The sequence below is a fragment of the Canis lupus genome, chromosome 13 (genome assembly GCF_048164855.1).
Source record: "Canis lupus baileyi chromosome 13, mCanLup2.hap1, whole genome shotgun sequence".
NCBI lineage: Eukaryota > Metazoa > Chordata > Mammalia > Carnivora > Canidae > Canis > Canis lupus.
In genome coordinates, this window is record NC_132850.1 from 57,639,201 (window position 1) to 57,656,537 (window position 17,337).

Here is a 17,337-nt window from a genome sequence, read left to right on the forward strand (position 1 = left end):
AAGAATTTTTATTATTTTGCAATAAGAAGTAATATCTGGTTCTTTAACTTTAAAAATTTCTACTTGATAGAGTATCAAACGCAAAGATAGATACCTCGCAGTAAGTGTTAACTTACAAGGCAACTTTTAGGAAGTAATCCCACTTTCAAATGTTAGAGGAGGAGAAGGTGGTGGATAAAGGCAAGGTAACTTTGCTCTCCTCCCTCCACTTGGCAGTACTGCCTATTTTCAAAAGTTGATTTTTTAAAACATTTACTCGAGTATCCCTTATGCTAAAACAATGAATGGCATAACTAAAAATTGTGCTTTATAGTAACTGAAATGTCATGATAGAGCCCTGTCTTCTAAACTTTGAGATGACTGTACCCTTTAAAGATCTGCTGTGGAAACACAGCTTGAGGTTATAGTATATACAGACCTGAATGGAACTCCTAGAAGGCAAATTTATAAGAATGAAATAAGTTGTTCAAATAATTTACTGTGGAGTATTCAGAAGGAAATTCTAGCTTTATGTGTTTAACCCTTGAGTAAGCTAGGATAAGTTCATGAGGAAATTCTTGGTGATACAGAATGTCTGAGAATCCAGGCTGTGGGTGAGAACTCCAAATTGCTCTGATGTGGTCTGCCTGCAGCCTGACTTCATTTTGAGATACAGATGGAATAGAGGGTCCCTGTGTATTTTGATTTATTTTAGTTGAGTTTCAAGGCTATTCATTTCAAATTTGATGGCAAGCATATAGCCTGTTAAGTTTATAACCTTCATAAGGAAAAATCCATAGGAGTATCTAAGGATTTGTTACTAGCTATACAAAACTTAAAATTTAATAGAGATTCCCAATAGACCATTTCCATTATCTTTAAATCAGAAACTCTTAAGTTGAGAAGAAACCTGAGAGATGCACCTGGCTCAGTGACCAATCTTTTATTTGAATCCTCTACTACTTTCCTTTTTATTTTGTTTTATTTATTTTTTAATGTTTCAAGTTTTTATTTAAATTCTGGTTAGTTAACACAGAGTGTAATATTAGTTTGAGGGGCAGAATTTAGTGATTCATCAGTTGCATATAACACCCAATGCTCATTACATCAAGTGCTTTCCTTAATCACCATCACCCATTTACCCCATCCCCTACCCACCTCCCCTCCTGCAGCCCGCAGCCTGTTCTCTATAGTCAGCAGTCTCTGTTATGGTTTGCCTCCTTCTATTTTTTTTTCTTATAAATTTCCCCAATGTTTATCTGTTTCGTTTCCTAAATTCCACATATGAGTGAAATCATGTGGTATTTGTCTTTCTCTAACTGACTTAATCTGCTATCAGTGAAGTATCCAGTTTTTTCTTGAACATTTCTAGGGATGGTCAACTATCTGTCATGGTAGTCTATTTTATCTTTATATAATTTCTGACTTAGGAGAAACCTCCTAAGTCAAGTAAGGGAACTTTCTCCTAAGTCAAAAAGTTGTCATTTTGAAGAAAGTATGAATGTTAGGAGATGGGCCTGGAGAGGTTGAAATGCATGCTATGTACCAGAGAGAAAAGGGTAGAATAATCTTTCTGAGAGGAGGAGAGGAACACAAGAGCAAAGTGGAATAACTAGCTTTAAGATGAGAAACCTTCCTCTGTTTTAACAGGTACATATTTATCATGGTGGGTTTGGAGTGGGGAGTTTGGGAGTTGAGGGCATTTTTCTCCGGTGGCTTTTTTTCTCTCTGAATAGGTGAGTTCATTTGTTAAGAGTGAGAGGGTGGGCAGGTTGGGAATTAGAAGTTTGAAATAGAAGTTTCAGGGAGTAGGAGAGCAAATTGACTGGAGTCATGGAAGCTCAATTGAGATGGTGCCCTCAAATTCAGAGTGATTTTCCTCTGCCCTCTTAAGTATTCTTTTTTTTTTTTTTCTACAGCAAGCACAAAGAAAGCAAAGACTTGGCTTCACCGGGTCCCAGAGTTTTGTTAAATGAGTGTAACACAAAGACGGATGAAGCAACATGCCAGCCTCTTTTTAACGGCTGAGCTTTGTTTTTGCATGCCTTCTGCCTGGAATGTTTTCTCCTAGGTTGATCCTTTTCTGCCTTCATTTTTAAGTACCATCTTCTCAGAAAGTTCTTTCCTTAATTACTTTCTGAAAAGTAGGTCCTAACATTTTGGTTCCTTTCCTGGCGAGTCCTTTTGTTTAGACTTTGATTGAAATGATTATTGCTTTCTCTGTTCTGTCTGCTTACTAAAATGACAGCTTCAAGAAGATAGAGAACTTCTCTGTTTCATCTCTATTTTCTCTCTAGAGCCAGAAGTTGTGGGCATTCGGTAAAGGTGTATTGAATGAATGTGACTGAAATGCTAAGCTGAAATAAGCTGGAGGAGTGAAAGCTAGACATAGAAGGTAGTAGAGTCTTGAGGACTGAAGGTATGCGTGAGTTGTAAAGGGCTTATCTGGGGAACAGATGGAAGCAGTTGAGAGCAGGAGTTTGTTGGCAGTAGAAAACAGAATGCTTAAGTTGGTGATATGAGACAGTGCAATTCTAGCCTTGATAAGATCCTGTCTACATAGTGTGATTCTCAGAGCAGTAGCTTGGTGGACTGGAAACTGTTGTTTAAAAATAGATCAATAGAACAGAGAGTTCAAGTAAAATGGAATTCATATGTAAGGACGTAATATGTAATAGAGGAATCCTCACAAATCAATGAAGAATACAATAGATTATTCAATAAATGATCTTTAGGGTGAGGGGAGTCACTTTTAGTCTCATTTTAATTTGTTATTTTAAAAAGATCTATCTATCTGTCTGTCTGTCTACCTACCTACCTATCTGAGAGGGAGAGAGAGCAGCACAAGCACGAGGAGGGGCAAAGGGACCAGGAGAAGCAGAGAATCTATCTATTGGTCTCCTGACTGAGATCATGACCTGAGCTGAAACCAAGAGTCAGACACTTAACCAGCTGAGCCATCCCGGCGCCCTGTACTCTCACTTTATATGATAATTAAGATTAAGTTCCAGATAAACTCAAGAGTTAGCAAACTCTTAATCGTATATTAATAATAAATAATAATAATTAAAAGAACATTTGAGACAGAAGTTTAAAGTCAGAATACAGGGATCCCTGGGTAGTGCAGCGGTTTAGCGCCTGCCTTTGGCCTGGGGCGCAATCCTGGAGACCCGGGATCGAGTCCCACATCGGGCTCCCGGTGCATGAAGCCTGCTTCTCCCTCTGCCTGTGTCTCTGCCTCTCTCTCTCTCTCTCTCTGTGACTATCATAAATAAATGAATAAAAATTAAAAAAATAATAATAATAAAATAAAGTCAGAATACAACTCACTTATATTGAGAAAAATACAGTTCACTATGTAACAATATTCAAAGGACAAGAGTAGGTAATTTGCAAAGAATGTACATGTAGATATCTGTATCTTAGATAAAATATTTCAAAACATTTTAGTAATTGTGCATGTGGGATTAAATACAATATTTTACTGTCAAATTAGCACCAACTTTTTTTTTTACTTATAATAAATATTTACACATAGACATTCTTACACCTGTTAACGCTTATAATTTTGGAAAGAAACCTAACAATTTATACTAAGAAGTATAAAATTGTTCCTGTTTAGGCATACATATATTTTTAAAGTCTGTATTGAAGTAAAAAAACAAACAAACTGATGTGTAAAATTAGGAACAGTACAACTTATACAAACTAGCCTTATTGCAAGCATTATATTTATTTTGAAATTTTTCTTTTCTTTTCTTTTTCTTTTCCTTTCTTTTCTAAGATTTTATTTATTTATTCATGAGAGACACAGAGAGAGGCAGAGGGAGAAGCAGGCTCCCTGCAAGGAGCCTGATGTGGGACTCAATCCCAGGATCCCGGGATCACAACCTGAGCCAAAGGCAGACACTCAACTATTGAGCCACCCAGGTGTCCTTCAAAATATATTTTCATCATTCTACATATATATGGTTTTGTAGGTAGTTCCTACTTACTTATTGTTTCTTTTAAATTATCATCAGCATTAGCATTCAATATAACCTACAAGCCTAAATTTATATCAAGTCTGACTTAAGTGCTATTTGGGTTAAATATGTATGTTCAAAATTCTGCACAAAATTTATATTAAGAATGCTTATTAAGCAACTCCTCTAAACATAGGGGTATGCATGGTATATTTAATAAGCAAATACTTTTTCGTAAATGATTTTTAAGTACTTGGTAAAACGTGTAGTAATTTTTATTTTAGTTAAATTAATGCTTCACTGGAGCTTTATGGCATTCTTCTGTTCATTTTCTTGATATACTTTGAAAATGCAAAATAATCTTTTAAGAAATGTATTCACAATATCATATATGTAGTCCCTTTTGATTTCAGTAAATCCATAGAGCTTTGGCATTTATCTGAAGATGTTACAGTTTTTGGGGTGCCTAGGTGGCTCAGTCATTTGGGCATCAGCTTTTGGCTCAGGTCTTGATCTTAGGGTCCTGGGATCAAGCCCTGTGTGGGGCTCCCCGCTCAGTGGGGAGTCCACTGCTTCTCCCTCTGACCCCTCCACCTTGCTTGTGCTCACTCTCTTTCTCTCTCTCAAATAAATAAAATCTTTTTAAATAAAATCTTTTTAAAAAATGAAAATATTACTAGTTTTTCTTGAGAATATTACTATTTATCTATAATGTCCATCTAAACCTGTAATTTAGGACAAGAGTTATTTACCTACCTGAATTATATAAATCTTTCTTCTTGTTCCTGAGACAAATATAATCAGATACTATGTGCTTTTGTGCTTATCTTTATTTAGAATAAAAGAGTTTAAAGACTAGCATTAATCTTAGTAATATTATAGTTTGGAGGAAGCTAGAAATTAGCAAGCATTTTATTTATGTTTATATACAAATACATTTATTTAAGATTTTATGTTTTATGACTTAGCAAAGCAGAAAACACTGCTTTATTATATTTTAGCTATTTAGTATAGTTGAATTTAGTATTTAGTATTAGTATTTAGTATTTATTAGTATTTAGTATTTTAGTATTTAGTATTTAGTATAGTTACATTGTTACATTAGTTTCAGGTGTATAACATAGTGATTCCACAAGTCAGTGAGTGATGCTTAGCTCACTACTAGTGTAGCTACCATGTCACCATACAGTGTTCTTACAGTACTAGTGACTATATTCCCTATGCTGTCCCTGTGTATCTTTTATTTTCCTAAACTATTCATTCTGTAACAGGAAGCTTGTATCTCCCACTCCCCTTTACCCATTCTGCCCATCTTCCTTCCTTCTCTCTCTGGCAGTCATCAGTTTGTTCTCTGTATTTATGCTTTTTGTTTATTTGTTTTGTTTTTTAGATCCATGTATAAGCGAAATCATGTGGTATTTGTCTTTCTTTGAATTATTTCATTTAGCATAATATCCTATAAGTCCATCCATATTGTCATGAATGGCAAGGCAAGATCCATTCCTTTTTATGGCTGAGTAATATTGCTGTGTGTGTGTCTGTCTGTTTGTCTATGTGTCTGCGCCACAACTTCTTTATCCATTCATCTACTGATATACACTTGGGTTACTTCCATTTTTTGGCTATTGTAAATAATGCTGCAATAAACATAAGGGTGTATGTATCCTTTTGAATTAGTGTTTCCATTTTCTTTGGGTAAACACCCAGTAGTAGAATTACTGGATCTTGTAGCACTTCTATTTAATTTGTTAAGGAACCCCCATACTGTTTTTCACAGTGACTGCACCAATTTACATTCCCACCAACATTCCTTCTCCACATCCTCACGACCACTTGTTATTTTTTGTCTTTGTGAGTCTAGCCATCTGACAGGTGTGAGGTGATATCTCATTGTTATTTTGATTTGCATTTCCCCTGATGATTAATGATTTAACTATTTTCTTTATGAAGACAGTTGATGGAGAAAACTTGGGCAAAGTATTATAGTGCAGAGTATTTAGTAGTTGGTATTGGTCAGACCTGATTTTAAGTCCCGGCACTATTACTAGGTTTGGTTTTATTTACATTGAACAATTTATTTGATTTTCCTAGTGTTTTCTTATCTGAAAAGTAGGAATAATAATTCTAATTTTCTGAATTGATGTGAAGATTAATTATTAGGTATTAAAAGCATCAAATGTAGTGCTAGCTACATGGTAGTCATTCGGTGTAGGATCACTGTTTTTATAATTATTGTATGAGCCATTTGGCCAGAATTTAATGGTTGCAATTAGCCTGAGACATTTTTTTACAGTAAGTAAGAGGTTGCAGGATTTAACAGAGTTCTGTTTTTTTTGGCACAATCCGCCAATAAAAATTGTGTGCAAGCTTCATTACTGGGATGGGAAGAGGTAAAGCTCTGCCAGTGCTGATATTAAAAAAAAATGTCCCTTTAAGGAAGGGACTGACTTTTTTTTTTTTTTTTTTTTTAAGATTTTACTTTATTTTTTAATTTCTTTGAGAGAGAGAGCACAAGTTGGGTGATGGCAGGGCCTGGGGAGGGGTAGGAGCAGACTTCCTGCTGAGCAGAGAGCCTGACACGCTCAATCCCAGAATCATGACTTGGCCTCCCAGGTGCCCTAGGAAGTCACTGACTTTTGAAGTAGCCTATAATGAGCTTTCTTCCTCCTTATTTGAGCCAAGAACAGTCCTATGAGTGGGAAGATATAACTCTAGTTTACTGATAAAACTAGGTTCATAGAATTTGAGTAATTTTGCTAAAGTCACGTTATAAATGGTAGAGCTGAGATTTGAATAACTAAACTCTGAGTTTGTTCATTTAGCAAATGTAAATTCTGTAACTCCTAAGGTTTTAGGCACTCCTAAGCTTAGTACACTTCTCCTATAGACCAGTTGGTGTCTGTTCATTAAACTTTTAACTCCAGTCTCCAAATGCATCATTGTTCATGAAGCAGTAGTATTATGGAATTAGTAGACTCCTAAAAAATTGTTTATCAAATTCTATTTAAAAAGTATTATTAAAAAGGAATTCTGTTGGGGCTTCTGGCTGCCTCACTCAGTATAGCATGCAACTCTTAATCTCAGGGTCATGAGTTTGAGCTCTCTCTTGGGCCTACGGCTTACTTAAGGAAAAAAAATTAAAAGGGGAATTCCATAGTATTTTAAAATATAATGGATATTTATTTTAAAAAATAAGTTACTGGTTTAATGAATGTTATTTCATGAATAATTTGTTTAGGAATGGAATACATATAATAGAAAACAACTAATGATCATTTACACAAATGTGGTGGAGGGTTCAGTTTTGGAGAGATTAATCCAGTTCCCATTTAAAAGTCTTTTTGCAGGGCACCTGGGTGGCTCACTGGTTAAGCATCTGCCTTTGGCTCAGATCATGATCTTAGGATCAAGTCCTGCATCAGGCTCCCTGAGGAAAGCCTGCTTCTCTCTCTATGTCTCTGCCTCTGTGTCTCTTATGAATAAATAAATAAAATCTTAAAAAAAAAAAAAAAGTATTTTTGTTCTGGGATGCTGGCAGGCTCCATCAGTAAAGCATGTGACTCTTGATGTCAGAGTCCTGAGTTCAAACCCCATGTTGGATGTAGAACTTACTTTGAAAAAAAAGAAGTATTTTTATTCTATTTAAGATTTACATATAATTCATTTAAATGACAGTAATGATTTCCTTGGGATGGTATGAAATATTTTTTTAATCTCTTACTCTATGTTAGATGTTTAAAAATTAAACAAAAATGTAAGCTATATAACTATGTTACTTAGTTTTTTTTGTTCTTGTTTTTTATTTCTGTCTCCAGTAGTGTCCCTTCTTCACTCTACGCTAATATTAAAGAATATAGAGAGAGAGGACTGATTGTATATTTGAAAATAGAAGGTGATGAATAATAATCTTCAATGTTAAGACAAAACTGGGGTGAAAATGTAAACATAGGAAGCATTAGCAAATTGTCACATTTCTGGCTTTCAGAAAAAAGGTGGTGGTAATAACAGGTTGGCCTAATTTCTCTGATCACAGTCTTGACATTACTACATCATATCAAATTCTACTTCAGTTTCATTCTACACTCTAGAGCCAATTCTATGAATCCTAAATTTAAATTAGGAGATATGTTTCTGAGTGTGCCACAATTAATTCTCTAGTCCTACTGTTCTCCCACCATCAGTAATATTTATTAAGGTCATTACTTCGAGCTTTTGTAGACATTAGGTTTTCTATTTTTAATTATTCTGTCTTCAGTATTTTCCCTGCTTGTTTATTTATTATTAAAAATTTATTATTTATTTTCTACCATTTATATGTTTTAGTTCAGGAAATTGTACCTAAAGAACTGAAAATGTAAATAAAATCAATTTTTTTAACTTTAAAAAACATTAACACCCTACTTGTATTGCTTCAAAAGGTAGGATTAAATTTATATTCAGCAGTAGAAACCAACGCTTGAGAAAAGTGAAACTTTGTTGATAAGAAAATAAAGTTTTTCTTTTAATATTGATGTAAGCTAAATTACAGAAAAAGTATAGATCCTTATATAAGCCACATTCATATGTAAGTATGTTATAAAGAGACAGAGTAGGTTTGGTTAATGAGATTGTCAGAATTCCTGGGTTCTAATCTTGATTCCACAATTTATCAGCAACATAACTTTGGAAAAATAATTTCTCTTTATCTGAATGTTTGAAGAATAATAAAAGTCAATAATAGCACATATTTCATAGGATTCTTTTGAGTATTAAATGAGCTAATATATATGAAACAGAGCAGTTCCTGGCACGTTGTAAGAATTTGGTTTTAGATGTTGATGGTGAGGATGATAATCAGGTTCAACATTTTAGGTTTTTATCTTTCATTTTTAATGTGTTTTTGCCTATTCTTAAAAACAAGATGTTTTTAAAAACCACATGGACTGAGAGTTATTCAAAGGTAGTAAACGTCATAATAACATGTTTTCTACAAAGTTAATGGTTTTACCACAAACTGTTTTCAAGAATTTATATTTTATCTGGTAAAACATGTTTGTGATATTTAAGACTTACACAGTTAATATTTAATTGAAATCATTCTTATGCTTAAACAGTGAATTCTGAGTTTATAAGGTCAAGTAAGGCCGATATGGTAACATTTATACATATCATTGAGATGATAATCACAACAGGCCATAGAATGACCTAAATAGGATAACTATGCTAGCCTTGAGATAGCCCAACAGAAGAGATCATTTTGAAATCTGGGACTTTAGTGACTAAGAAAATATTCAGGTACCAGATTATATCTTAAATACTTTAAATTTGATTAGTGATGCAGTCACCTGTGTTGATGAATGAAGAAAGAATGTGTTCCCTGTAGGCTTATGGTCTTTTAATATTTTTTTGGTGATTTATAGTTGGAGAGTGGACATTGGGATAATCAAACTAAATGTTAATGTTTTATTCACATACTTAAAAGTTACCTTTGATTTATGACTCACTTTTCCTACAGACCATCTAATAGGAAAGAAGTTTTCAGTCTTCTTGGCATTAATCAGTCCACACCTATTCTTTTAGGGAAGGGATTCCTTAAAATCATTTGTCACCCTTAAGCTCTTAGCTTAAGCCATTCTCTTTGAAAAATGGAGTAAAAACAAACAATTTTTCTTTAGTCTGTTGTTTGAAGTAGATATGACAACTCAGATAAGAAATCAGAATTATTGAGATAAAATCATTAATCCTAACTAGAAATTTAATAGTAGATAAAATCACTCCTATTTTGTTGAAATAATTCTTCTTACATTGTGCCTGGTACATTATTTCTTGATGTTGAATATATGTTTATTTATGGACAAATTAATAAACTAAAATTTTAATATTTCAAATTAGACTTGCTCTTATTTCCTTTGAATACAAAGGACTTACTTAAAACAATTTAAAAAATTGTTTTGGTGTCTTTTCAGGCCACAGAAAGTGAGGCTGGTGATATGGACCTGAGTGGGTTGCCAGAAACAGCAGTGGATTCTGAGGACGATGATGATGAAGAAGACATTGAGAGGGCATCAGATCCTCTGATGAGTAGAGATATTGTGAGAGACTGTCTAGAGAAGGATCCAATTGACAGGACGGATGATGACATTGGTAAGTTTGGGTGAGAAAATGAATCTAAGAGCAATTTAAGAAATTTAGGGTAAAATGGTCTCATAAAATAGAGCCCAAGAATAGTAGGCTTCAAATAGTTATTAATTTGTAAACTTCCCTAGCATAGACAGTAACATTTGTTGAAAAAAAATCAATTGTATTCAGTTACTATGTTCTGGAGTCTACAAATAATAAAACTTCCTAATAAAAACTTTCCACATGAGCCCCTTCTTAGCTTTCTTTATGACAAAAAAAAAAAAAAAAAATCTTCCAAACAGTGTTATTTCTATTATTTTTCTTGTGAGCCCTATTCCTATTAAGCTCATGTTTTCTGTTTGTAAATGCTAGTCAATGACAACTGGTAAAATTGTCATGTAAATGACTTTGCTTCTACTCTAGTTCCATATGAAGATGGGACTGAGTGGAGGAAGATTATAAAATGTCACATTAGCCTATGAGCTTTGGGGGATTGAGACTTTGGGTGCACCCAAAGTTGGAAATCTAAGTGGCTTTGTATCTGTTTATTCCAACCTTGAAATTCCCTTTACCCACTTTCCTATCATAGCAAGAGTTGACTATATAACAATGGCTTAGTGTTTGAGTATGCCTTCTGCACTCTGGTTTCTTTCTTGGAATAACTAGGAGTCAGAGCAACTTCTGTTGAGTGTCTTCTCTCCTCAGGGGCCTGGAATCTGCAACCACCCTTGGCTGAACCCAGATAATCTGTCCTACCACTCTGCCAAGTCTTTGTGGCCCAATGTATAATTAAAGACAAATTCAAAGGACTGGATCTATTGAGATTAGATATAGGACAGGAGGGCATAGTAATGAATGGCTAGTTGCATGTGTTTTAAGGGAAATAAACACTAAAAATCTTTTACCACTTATACTATATACATATGCTAGAAAACTAAGGATGGAAAACAAACTAGTATTAGATATTTAAAATATAATTTTAAAATTTGTAGGAGTTGCTAAGTATTTCAGGTGAATATCACTTGTTGGTAATCATTCATTCATTCAGTTAATGCGATTGAGCCCCCTCGATGTACTGAACATGTTCCTAGGTCCTGGCAACTCCGTGGGGAGCAGAGCAGATAAGGTCCTTGCTCTGTTGCAGTCTGAAGAATGAAGTGAGGTTAGGGAGTGATGGAGGTTGGGGAATGAACTGAATAGGAGCCTGTTTTAGGAAGAAATGGCTGGTAATGGCCTTTTCAAGGGCTCGGACCTAAGGAAGTGAAAGTGGGAAGCGACCTGTGTCTGTGGCCCTCAGTAAACAATGTGTTCTGTGTTAATTCTTTCTGAATACTCTGCTGGAAGAAGGGACTTAATGACTTCCCAGATATCTATCCCTGACTCCAGCCCGTTTTCTTCTCTATTGCCTCCATTCCCATTGCAAAAGAGCTGGCAGTTCGTTCATAAGGCTTGAGGGTTCTGCAGCATAAATTATAGTGGTTCTACTGAACCTGCTGAAAACTCTGAGTTTCACTCTCTGGTGTCTGATACCCCATCCACCTGCATTTGGTTTCTAGTGTCCACAGTTGTACTTCACTGTCCTATTCTCTTCATCCTTGAGGATTTCTTTTCAAAAATATTTTTATTGTAGTTTTAAAGAGCAAGTGAAATTGGAAATGTATTCAGTTTGCCACCTTACTCCAGAATCCTTGTTCATTGGTTTTATTTTTTAAAATTAGATCGAACATTGCTTATGAACAGATTGATGTGGAAATTATTCTTTTGTAAGTTAACGTATCTTCTTTTTTGAATATGTTAATTTTAGTATAGTTATAGAAAATAATGATATTAAAAATGTCATTCCTGGCAATTTAAAATTTTTACTTCATATCTAAGAAGCTTTTTTCCCCCACAGTTTCTGGAAAGCAAAAGCTTTGCTGATTCCTACAAAAGAATACAAAGCTGTCTGTCTTTTTTTTTTTTAATGGGCTTGTTGCTATAACCTCTAGTGAATAATATTTACTTGAATATCAATTCACTTGCAAGCAGCAATGATCCTGATGCTTGCTTCTATCAAATATACTTTTATTTAAAATAATAAACCATTATTATTAAAGATAAGGCCTAGTAAGTATTGTTTGTTCTACAAACAATCTTATAAGATCTTATATTCTGACTCCTCAAAACAAAACCACATGTGAGAACTCTTTAGTTCTTTTGCTGTTACTCTTGTTAAATCTAATTCATCCTCCAGTATTTAATTATCACAGACACCTTTCATATAGTTTATAAACTACAAACTTCTGTAGAATTGGTGCTTTCTCTGGATGCCTCTTTTGCTAACTACCTTCCTCTAACCCCACAATAAAAGGAAGGAATGGTGTGGGATGGGTAGAGGGATCTAAGTTGAATCAAATGATATTGCTAATATTTGATCTTATTTTTAAAACTGCGAGAATTAAAAAATTTGCCTTTGGATTCCCAAAGATTCTTGGGTATGTGTACCACTGATTCAATACTTTGAAGGAAGGGAAAAAAAAAAAAAAATACTTTGAAGGAAGGGACTTTGTTCATTTTTGCTAACTCATAACTTTGTAGGTCCTCAATTATTGAATGGTTGTGAATTTATTTTTTTAAGATTTTATTTATTTATTTGTGAGAGACACAGAGAGAGGCAGAGACTTAGGCAGAGGGAGAAGCAGGCTCCCCATGGGGAGCCTGATGTGGGACTCGATCCCAGGACCCCAGGATCACAACCAGAGCCAAAGGCAGATGCTGAATCACTGAGCCACCCAGGCACCCCTGAATGGTTGTGAATTTAATTTTTTGTTTTGATGACTTGACACATTAAGGTAGAGACCTACTTCCAAGATCTCTTCCAAAGAATTCTTTTTTTCTCCCCTTCAATATACCACCAAAAAATTCCACAGATTTCTACTGGTAATCATTTCTTATACAAAAGTAAACCGGGGGCACCCCGGGTGGCTCAGCAGTTTAGCGCTGCCTTCAGTCCAGGGCGTGATCCTGGAGACCTGGGATCAAGTCCCACGTCGGGCTCCCTGCATGGAGCCTGCTTCTCCCCTGCCTGTGTCTCTGCCTCTCTCTCTTTCTGTCGCTCATGAATGAATAAATAAAATCTTAAAAAAAAAAAAAAAGTAAATCAAAGCAAATATGGTAAGTTAATTTCTATATTGACATAGCTTGTGGTATCTGTAGGCTAATTATCTAGGCTGATTATCTGGCTTTTCTGTGTGTCACATTGACTAAAAAAAAAAATAGTTTTTAAAGATGTCTTCTTTCAAAAACAAATATTCCTTTCCTAACAAAAAAACAAAAATTAATGTGTTATTCTATTAGATTCTTTCAAGCAATATACATGAAAGTAGTTCTGCTTCTCTAATCCATGGCTTCTTTCCATGTCTTAGGATCTATCTTATTAATCAGTCCAGGCTCTGAACTCTTGGCTACCCTAATTCCTTTAACTCTATATGATCCCTGTGGTATTATCAGAGTTTATGTTGAGCCCTGAAAGCCAAATGCTTCATTATTTATTTATTTATTTTTTGAAGATTAGTGGTAGAAATTTTTTAATTGCTCTAATTCTCCAGTGTAATAAATAAAAGTTACTACAAAACCAGAAATACCGTTATTGGATCTTTGAGGGTCTTAAAAACTCTTAGATACCATCTAGTTAAGCATTTATTATTTTTAGCTTTTCAACTGAGCCTAGAGAATTATGTACATTACTATAATTAGATCTTTTCTGTTTTCTTATTATTTATCCTTATTATATGTGATGCTAGATATTTTCTATCCTGTCATATTTTTTAATGTTAGTCATTACTCATATATCACAACTTAATTTAATGACCCACTAATGGAGGAGAAATATTGCAAAAACAAGAATAGTAGCTGCATAAGATACTTCAAATCATTATATAAGTATTAGTTGAATATATATATTTTTAAAGATTTTATTTACTTATTTGAGAGAGAGCACATAAGCAGGGCAAGGGACAGAGGGAGAAGCAGACTATCCTCTGAGCAGGGAAGCTGATGTGGGGCTCCATCCCAGAACCCTGGGATCATCATCTGAGCTGAAGGCTGACACTTAACCTACTGAACTACCCAGGTGCCCCTAGTTGAATATATTTTTATACTTCATATCCATATGCTTCATATTCTTCACTCATATGTGATTGTAGTTTGACTTATTGTTGCTTAAACATGTTAAATTTAAAGCATTTCTGACAACTTCTGGTCGCATATTTTCTTAAGGCACAAATCTTTGCCTATCTGAGGAAATTTAGTATTACTAGAGGAGGGGGAAGAAAGCAAAATGTGTATTTTGTAGATAATATTCTAATACCTTATGGTGAGGGGCCGGGGAGAGAAAAAAGAGCTGGTAACTGCAGAACTAAAATTAATGTGCTAGTCAGAGGACCAAGGTTTATACATTTGCCTTTATGTTTCAAATCAAAAGGTCAGTGTGTTTGTAAAACCATGATTCTTACCTCCCATGTATAATAAATATGGGTCACCTCCTGAAGTGGTACTAAAAATTGCTTTATCGCTGTCCCTAGGAATACGTATATTTTATGTCATGACACAAACGTACCTACTAATTGCAGAAAAAAAGTTTCACTAAATAGAACTTATTCTGTAAGTGATGTGCTTTGATTCTCTTTCTTCTTTTTTTTTGATGCTGGTTGCAAAAAAAATAAAAACTAAATAAAATGCTGGTTGTAACAGTAAATTGATTTCCTGGCACGTCAGTCTAAGGTTGAAGAACACTGTCTTCTTGGACAAAATCCCTGGGAACCACCTACCATTGTTACTCTGATTCTAAAGCCACCCTGTGTTATGAAAAGTCTTGTACAGGAGGGATGACGTAGGGTCTAATCAGAAGAGACATTACCCAGCTGGACCAGAGAAAAACACTCAGTCTGACCTTCTGGAAATGTAATGTTTTCACAGAATGTATCTTTCTATTCTGTGTTGTTTTTGCAATTAACAAACTACTGTATATCCAAAAACAATGTGTCACTAAGTCCTAACAGACGGAACTGCATAGGGACAGTTTCATTATGTGAGGACAAGAAAAATGTACTAGGATTTTTACTTAGCCAAAAATTTGAATGATGTATGATAATGACAAGAATAGCAGTTCTTTATTGAGTATTTACTCTGTGCTAAGGATGTTATTACTTCTGTTTCATTTATTGTATATTGTTCTTTCACAAGTGACAGAAACATGCTTAAGGAAATTAATCCGCTTTCCCAAAGTAATATAACTAATAAGTATTCAGATGATGTCCGATATACACCTTGTGCTCTTTATCACTACCTATCATGTCCAGCAGAAGCTTTGGAGGCAGGCAGTTCTGAATCCTACCACTGCCACCTCTTAATTATGTAAATTTGAGCTTATTTCCTCCCTGTGAAAGGAGAAAGAAGACGTGTCCCTCAAAGAGCCATGGTGAGGAGTAAGGATAGAACTTAGTAAGTAATTAGTAAAGCTACCTAATAATAGAGAAAATTAAAAATAGAGACCACAGGACTAGAAAAGACTATGAAGTCATCCATCTTGTCAACAGCTAGAAATGTATCAAAGTTTAAGCTGTTTCTCCACAGCATTGCCAACAGGAAAAGTGATCAAACTTTTCTCTTTTTTGGCCATTCTGTGGGATAAAAATTATATATCAATTTTCATTTGTATTTCTCACATAATGTAAAAATTTTTTGATTAAGTTTTTGTAGATTTGTCTTCATTCATAGAAAATATCCTTCAGTTTCTAAATCCTGGACTATTTTTAGATTGAAAGTGGTTATTTCTGCTGCTTTGGATATCTGCTTGCCCAAAAGGCACTAGAATAGACCTACTGACTTTTTGGAGAATTCTCAGAGCTCTACTTCATTTCAGCTTATCATTTTATCCTTTAATTAGCCTTAATAAGGTCACAGCTCATTTTCAATAGAAATTTCCCATTTGAAGTTATTAATTTCTTCATTCCCATTAGAATTTGAAATACAGTATATACTATTTCCTAAATCAATAAGTAAATGTCACCATTTCCACAGTGACAATTCTTTGTAGACTTGTAAGAAATTCAACTTTGTACTAACAATACTTGAAGTAATTATATTTTCCAGTGGGCAAATTTGTAGGGCATTTCAAAAGAGCCATAGAGCATTCTTTTTGAATGCTTGCTTTTAAAAAGTTTGTAATGTTTACAATATCTTTTGCCTTTCAGAACAACTCTTAGAATTTATGCACCAGTTGCCTGCTTTTGCCAATATGACAATGTCAGTGAGACGAGAACTCTGTGCCGTGATGGTGTTTGCAGTGGTGGAAAGAGCTGGGACCATAGTGTTAAATGATGGTGAAGAGGTCAGTGAACATTTCCACCACCTAAAAAGTTTCTGATTGAGGGTCTCAGTAACCGCATATGAACAAAAAAAAAAACAATTCTTATTTTTCCCTCTTAAAAAAGTAAGGAACAATTAATTTGAATAATTCAATAATTGTGATATACTCCTTGTCAGAGTATTCCAAAATCCATTTTTTTAAATATTTCATATGATATTGATAGAAATACTTTGATGTATTAACTTTTCAGAGTTTTGTAACTTTAAATATTCATAATATGCTTTTTGTGAGAACAAAATGATCTTAATTAAGGCAATGTGATCACTTTATATTGCTTGAATATGTTTTAGAGAGCAGAATTCTTTTTCCTTGTATCATTTTAGAGAAGAGTATCCAAGGTCAAATTAAAAGGGCATGTACCCTTTGCTAGGCGTGTGGAGAACACAGATACTTGGCTGTACTTTGCTTTATTACTTGTTTGAGTTTAGTAAACAGTTAATTTTGCTTGAGTTGTTCCATCTTTAAAGTGAAAGATCTGCTAAATCATTTTTAGGGACCATGCTAGGCATTTACAGCTGCATGACCATGATTTTCTGCTTTGTCTTCATTTTTTTGAATTAGCTGGATTCCTGGTCAGTGATTCTGAATGGTTCTGTGGAAGTAACTTATCCAGATGGAAAAGCAGAAATATTATGTATGGGAAATAGTTTTGGTGTCTCTCCTACCATGGACAAAGAATACATGAAAGGAGTAATGAGAACAAAAGTGGATGACTGCCAGGTATAAAATATCATTAAAAATGTTTATTTTATGCTTAACACATATATGCAGTTGGGGTAAGATTTTTCTGCCTATATAAATAGGTCATCTTTTAGAGTTATAAATAAGATTTTAAAGTAGAACTATTACTTCTAACGTTATCATACCCCAGAAAATTAAAAATAA

General features: G+C 34.3%; 1 protein-coding gene across 18 annotated transcripts in view; it reads left to right on the top strand.

Annotated features, from left to right (window-relative positions):
- RAPGEF2 (Rap guanine nucleotide exchange factor 2) overlaps positions 1 to 17,337 on the top strand; it is a 242,043-nt gene that overhangs the window by 189,915 nt on the left and 34,791 nt on the right. For all 18 annotated transcript variants that reach the window (XM_072773789.1, XM_072773792.1, XM_072773794.1 and 15 more), the window contains 3 exons: positions 9,890 to 10,067; positions 16,277 to 16,413; positions 17,014 to 17,172. In XM_072773789.1, coding sequence (XP_072629890.1) covers positions 9,890 to 10,067; positions 16,277 to 16,413; positions 17,014 to 17,172 — 474 coding nt within the window. The remainder of the gene's footprint in view (positions 1 to 9,889; positions 10,068 to 16,276; positions 16,414 to 17,013; positions 17,173 to 17,337) is intronic.